The 6,517-nt window shown below is 59.9% G+C and overlaps 1 protein-coding gene across 1 annotated transcript; it reads left to right on the top strand.

Moving 5' to 3' along the window:
* The first annotated feature begins 980 nt into the window (after positions 1-980).
* On the top strand, positions 981-5,928 carry FGF17 (fibroblast growth factor 17). The gene is made up of 5 exons (XM_061164065.1): positions 981-1,015; positions 1,188-1,224; positions 4,174-4,318; positions 4,488-4,594; positions 5,635-5,928. The coding sequence occupies exons 1-5, from the start codon at positions 981-983 to the stop codon at positions 5,926-5,928; spliced, it is 618 nt and encodes a 205-aa protein (XP_061020048.1).
* The last annotated feature ends 589 nt before the right edge of the window (positions 5,929-6,517 follow it).

Raw genomic sequence — 6,517 nt, 5'->3', positions numbered from 1 at the left:
GGCAGTGTGGGGCCACTGGGAGGTTGCTGGGCACTTTATCCCAGACAGCTGCTGGGGGATGGGAGCAGGAGGCCCCAGGCTCCTCTCAGCTCCCAGAGGCACTAGAGATGGCTGCCGGCCTGGGGGGGATGCCAAGTGGGGCCCAGAAGATGTATCTCTGGCTTCTGCTTAAGCATGACTATCTCATTGGGTCCTCCAACATCCCGAGGCATCACTCTGCCCATCTCTCAGAGGAAACCTCGGAGACCCAGAGGCAAGCGGCTGATGCCTGCTCTACTCCAGTGGATCCACCCAGAGCCCCAGCTGCGTGGTCTCCCTGCCCCTGGCTCCCAAGCTGGAGCACCCCTATTTGCTGCTAGTCAGGAGGGAGAGCCTTAACCCCTCCTTCCCTGTGGCCAGACAGCAGATAGGGGGAGCAAGGGGTGACAGAGGCAGTGGAAGCGCCTAGCCAAGCCCACCTCCTGCCCCCTGGAGGGAGGTTCCTCCTTTTAAGGCTGCTCCTGGTAATTTCCACCCGGAGAGCCAGAATCAGCGACCCCAGGCCTGGACTGATTGATACCTGCGGCTCACCCTTGGGGAGGTGGGCCAGGAGGAGGAGAGAGGAGGAAGGACCCTGCCGTTGAGGTCCTTGAGGGTCTGGAACAACGCAGGAGCCTGTCTCCTGATCCAGGAGCCCCCAGCAGCTCCATCCTCTGCGCTTGGGCAGCCCCGCCAGAGGCTGGCAGCGGCCCGCCAGTGGCTGCTTTGCAGTCTCACTGGCCGGGAAGGTGGACTCCTCACACCTCAGTCTCCCAATTATACCCTCCTCCCCCTCCCCCTCCGCCCCTCTCTCCTCCTCCCCTCTCTCTCCTCTTCTCCACTGAAAACCTGTGGCTCGAAGAGACCTTGGCTTCTCTGGGACTCTGCCCCTGGGGACTGCCCACATCTGCTCCTGACTTTGGGAGCAGGAGGGCAAACGGCCCCAAGAAACCTCTCCGGCAATGGGAGCCACCCGCTTGCTGCCCAACCTCACACTGTAAGTGCGCTGCTCTCGGACCCCGACCCCGCTGTCTTGTTGCCATTTCCAGCCTCCGGGGCAGACTTGATGGTCCTGGGACTGCCACAAGGACCACGGGGTGGGCACCTGGGGCACCCTTGGGCTGGCTGTTTTGGCACCCACAACCAGGTCCACCTTGTCTCCCACACAGGTGCCTGCAGCTGCTGATTCTCTGCTGTCAAACTCAGGTAGGTGGGCATCCCCCCCACCTAGCTTCTCCCCGTCTCTCTCACCCTACCAATGCGGGGGTTGGGGTGCAGTCTCCTTTTGGTGGACAGAGGCATATCCTGGCCTCTTCTCCGGTGCAGAAGACTCTGAGGTTTGGGGGGCTGGGATGGCAGGGGGTAGGAGATTTGGGGATTGATAGATGTTTTCATTTCAGCCCAGTTCCCCTGGGGTCTCTCCCGCTCCCTCCATCCCTCCACACTGGGTTCCCCCCAAGGCTAAACGCACAGGGGCAGCCGAGCCTGAGGGATGGAGCCCGGGAGTGGTCGGAAGAGGGCGGAGGGGATGGCTCAGGTGAGGCTTGTATCAATACTTGCAAGTTCTTGAGAAAGGACAGGTTTCCATGCAAAACCACCTGTGTGTGCCACGCACCCCACCCCACCAACACAGATGTCCTGCCAGTCATAGTCCTGGGGGGCATCTTGTTGGCACTCAGAATGCCCAGCCAGGGCGGACGATTCCTTACCTATAGGGCAATGAGGTCAAGCCCAGAGGTTTGTATGGGACAAGACTCAAGGGTTTGCTTCTCCACACCCCCAACCCCAAGTCAGCCTCCCCCCAGCCACAGCCCCCCGTGCGAGGCTCGGTCCCTTTTTGTGATCCTCCATAAAAGTGCAGCTATTAAAATGCACTGGTCCAGAACCGCTCTGGGGAGACATCGCTTGGCTTTCCCAGGCCAGAGGCCGGCTTCTCTTCATAGCCAGTGGGGACTTTTTTTGAAGGTAAATGCCTTTTCTCTGAGCAAGGGAAAGGGGCTGCCTTTGAAGCGGTGGGGGGGTGGGAGAGAGAGAGACACCCCCCCTTTTCCTTCCCCCTTTTGCTCTAGCCTTCGTTCCAGGCCTTTTGCTTCACACATCCAGGGAGAGCAAGAAGAAAGCCCCCAGCTCGGCCAGGAGGGGGCTGGGGGTGGGCCCAACCTGTTCAGGAGGGGGAATTAGCACAATGGTGCGGCTGGCCAAGGCGTTTATGGCCTGGCTGAGGCCCCATTCAGGACTCCGGGAAGGTGGCAAAGCTGTCCTTTCCCCCTTGAAGTGCCCCCTCGCCCCCTTGGTGGGGGGGCCAGCAGGCCGGACCACAGCCATGCTTGAGGAGCCGTCTGACAAGCAGCTGTCTGCAACAGGGGAAGGGGAGGTCCCCCACACCCCCACCCCGCAGCGGAAACATGAAAGGGACAGGCCAGGTCCCGCGGGGAGAGCGACTTGTGGGCTGTGGGCTGTGGGGGGGCGTGGGGCTGCTTTTGTGCAGGGCTAGAGGGGGGATGGGGAGAGGAGGGGGTTTTGGGGAGGGGGCCCCCTCTCTGCTCCTGACCTGGAACAGACAGACAGGAGGAGGCTGCCCGCCAAGAGGGGCGGAGGGTCTGAACCTGGGCCAGGAGGCTGGGGCGGGGGACGGGCCGGACCTCCTCCCCCTGGCACGGAGGCAGGTCCCCCACCCCAAATGCTGGCCTCAGGTTTTCTCAGGGCCGTGGAGAAGTGGGATGGGCAGAACTGCTCCCACGGGCTGGGGTCGTGGCAACACTCCCGGGCTGTGGGGAACTGGGGTCCGCCCTAGGCAGTGACAGACACACATGAAGGGTTATCCCTGCACAGGTTCCGCTGTCAGCCTAGAGCTGCTCCTTCCCCACCCCCTCCCTCCAAGCTGGTCCTTCCCACCCCGCCCTCCAGGAGACAGAGGCCCCTCACAGATGCTGGGGCTGGGGGGTCTAGCTCCGTCCAGATGGTTGCGATTGAGCTGGGATCAAGGTAGATTCAGGGATCTGGGGCATGGAAAGGCGGTCCCAGCACAGGCCAGCAGGATCCAGGTGGAGAAACATTTTAGAGCTAGAGCCGGAACTGTCTCCAGCAGCTGGGAAATGTCATCCAGGGGTGCACCCTGCCGGAGAGTGAGCAGGCAGGAAGCGGTCTGCAGAAGGATAAAGAGAGACCATGCTGGAGACGGCACTTGTCCTGGCTTTGTATGGACCACAATGCATGGTGGCAATGGCCCCTCTCCCCACTGGGGAAGCAGCGGGAGGCAGCCTCACCCCCAACTGGCCACGAGCCTCTGTTACATTGTGGCGTGGGCAGGCGGCCTCCCAGAACAGTCCCTGGGCCCCCACTGATAGTACCTCTCCACCTTCTTCCATGAAGGAGGCCTCTCAACCCTAGAGCAAGGAGGAATGCTGGATGGGGCAATGGCTTCTAGGGCCCTGAGCACCCAGGGGGAGTGGCAGGGGAGATGGGCAGGAGCTCAGGAGTTCTTGGTTAGCACTGTAAAGAAGTGTAAAGAAATGCTTCCAGGGGCCCTGCAGGAGCTACAGAGGAGTTTTAGTGCCCCCACAATGGTCCACAGGCCAGCTGCTGTGTGTGCACGTACATTTGTGTGACTGTGCACACATTTATGTGTGTGCATGTACTGGGCATGGCCTGTGCGGAGGACTGGAGAGACATCTGGTCACCCTGGCTAACAGAACCAAGCCCTTGGCATTTTGGAGAAGGGACAAGCTCCCATCCTAAAGGCAGGGCAGGGGTCTGTCACTAACTATCTGTGTGGCCCCATGCACCTCCTCCCTAGATCATGGAGATCATATAACACCAGCTTGAAGCTTCCTTCCAGCTCCCAGGGTCATGATTCCAGACCTGAACTGTATCGAGCCTGAGCCTCGGCAGCCTCCAGTCCTCTGCTCCAGGGCAGACTGAGGAGCCAAGAGGTCATGATGACTGACTCACACACTGGCCTGGGAAGGTCACAGCCAAGTGCCCCCTGCACCCCACACCTCTACTTCACAGGGCAAATGACCTGCCCCTACCACACTCACCTCCGCACCCCTCCCCCGGATGGGCCTGCGGTGGTGTCTCCCAAAGCAAATTGACACTATTTTTCCCTTGGTAACCGCAAAGGGGGAGAATCACCCGTCTCCTAATTTTAACCAGTACGTGAGGGACCAGGGTGCCATGACTGACCAGCTGAGCCGGCGGCAGATCCGTGAGTACCAGCTCTACAGCCGGACCAGTGGCAAGCACGTGCAGGTCACCGGGCGTCGCATCTCCGCCACCGCTGAGGACGGCAACAAGTTTGGTGAGACCCAGCCCTCATGGGAGGCCACCCACACCCCTGTCTGGCCTCGCCTGGTCCAAGGGCACCCCCCCCATGCCCCTCACCCCCTCCCAAATTCAAACGTCAGGCCCCCTGCTACAGCCCTGGGCCGGCAGCCCCAATGGACGGAGGTTTCTCTCCCTCCCCACAGCCAAGCTCATAGTGGAGACTGACACGTTCGGAAGCCGGGTGCGCATCAAGGGGGCTGAGAGTGAGAAATACATCTGTATGAATAAGCGGGGCAAGCTCATCGGAAAGGTGAGGCCTGGGGGACAGGGAGGAACAAATGAATCTGCCTTCTGGGGTGAGGGCAGGCGGGGTCCCGCAGCATCCCGCCACCCTCTGCCGGGCCCCACCCAGGACTGTGACTTCTGCGCTCACCACACCATTCAGCCTCCCTCTGATCCCTCTAGGCCCTGTGGGTCTAGAAGCCCTCTGAGAACACTGGCTGACCCATAAGGATCCTTGGCTCTGGTTTATGGGGTAATTTCTCAGTATAGTGAGGAAGAATTTTAGCACCTACATCACGTGCCAGCCCTCGTGTTAAGGGCTAAGGCCTGATCAGTGTTGAGAAGGCCAGAAGTTCCCCTCTTAACCCCTGCCCAAGGTAAGTGGAGTCCACAGGCTCCAAGTGGCAAGATTCATACTAACCACCTACTTGTGTAACTGCTAGTCACACTCTCTGCAACGGTGGGTCCAGAGCTGTGCAGGGAGAATCCATTTCCTTTTGCATCAGCCCATCCTGCATGCTGACTCTGGCTGTTCTCAAATATTTGCTTATTTTTGTCAGTCTTAGTCTTCTCATCTATAAAATGGGCATAGTGTCAAGATCATCTACAGAGCCAGATGGGTGGGTGCCTGGTTCTTGACATAGCTGGTATTCTACATACGTTTACCCCTTCTTTCCATCACACTGTTGCTTACCCTCCCTCCACCCAGCAACACCATTCACCCAGATCAAGGACCGTTCTGCTTTATGAGTGCCCCGGGGTATGCACTGAACTGCGTAGTTACCGTGATCATTACACCCGATTGGATGAGCCAAGGCTCAGTCTGGCGGCAGCCCTTGCTCAAGGTGTACAACTTAAAGGGCAGGGTTGTATTTAAGTTCAGATCCGACTTCAGTTCCTCTGTCCACCTTTGCCTCTCCATCAAGGGTGCCCACCTCACCAGGCAGACATTCTCGGGCACCCAGTCTCCCTGGTCCCTCCTTGGTCCTATAACATCAGCCCATTAGGCAAACACGCCGGCCAGGGTGGGCAGACAAACTCCCCTTCTCTCCTTCCTCCCCTCGGCAGCCCAGCGGGAAGAGCAAAGACTGCGTGTTCACCGAGATCGTGCTGGAGAACAATTACACGGCCTTCCAGAATGCCCGGCACGAGGGCTGGTTCATGGCCTTCACACGGCAGGGCCGGCCCCGTCAGGCCTCCCGCAGCCGCCAGAACCAGCGAGAAGCTCACTTCATCAAGCGCCTCTACCAGGGCCAGCTGCCTTTCCCCAACCACGCCGAGAGGCAGAAGCAGTTCGAGTTCGTGGGCTCGGCGCCCACCCGCCGGACCAAGCGCACGCGGAGGCCGCAGCCCCTGACGTAGTCGGGGACCCGGGGGCCGCCCCTCCCTCTCCGGCTTTCCCATCCCCTCCCTTCCTAATCCAAAGACTGGGCTGGGTGTGGGGGCCGGGGAGCCAGGGCCCCCAAGGGGGATGCGGCATCCCAGCCACACACCCCAACCCCACCCCCGCTGGAAAGGGGCAGGACTGCCGCTAACTAGGGCGGCTCCCCGGGGCCCCACGCTAGAGTCTCCCCTGAGGGTGGGCGGGCCCCTGGGAAGGAAGGTAGAAAAGTCAGGCTCCCTGAACCGAATGGGAAAGTCAGCGGATCCAAGGCTCCTCAAATTCTCCTCCCCGCGGCTCCCTCAGTCTGCCCCCAGCCTCCGAATTCCTCCTGGCCAGACGGTAGGAAGGGACTTTTGTTTTGGTTTCAGAAAAGAAAAAAAAAAAAGAGGGAGAGAAAAAAAAAAAAAAAAGAGGGCTGGCCATTCTTCACATTCCACTACCCAGGCCTGCACCCCCATCCCTCAACTCCCAGCCCCGGAATAAAACCATTTTTCTTGCAAACAGGTTATCTGAAGGGGGGCGGGGGAACTGCAAAACTGAACTGGGGACAAACTGGGACAAACTCCT

This window comes from Dama dama, chromosome 16 (genome assembly GCF_033118175.1).
Source record: "Dama dama isolate Ldn47 chromosome 16, ASM3311817v1, whole genome shotgun sequence".
Taxonomy (NCBI): Eukaryota; Metazoa; Chordata; class Mammalia; order Artiodactyla; family Cervidae; genus Dama; species Dama dama.
The sequence above is the reverse complement of the archived record's forward strand: the minus strand, read 5'-3'. Positions and strand labels throughout refer to the sequence as shown.

Coding starts and splice junctions, on each gene's coding strand:
- FGF17 (XM_061164065.1), top strand. CDS start 981: ATGGGAGCCACCCGCTTGCTGCCCAACCTCACACT. Junction 4,319..4,487: donor TGAGGACGGCAACAAGTTTG/GTGAGACCCAGC, acceptor CCCTCCCCACAG/CCAAGCTCATAGTGGAGACT. Junction 4,595..5,634: donor GGGGCAAGCTCATCGGAAAG/GTGAGGCCTGGG, acceptor TCCCCTCGGCAG/CCCAGCGGGAAGAGCAAAGA.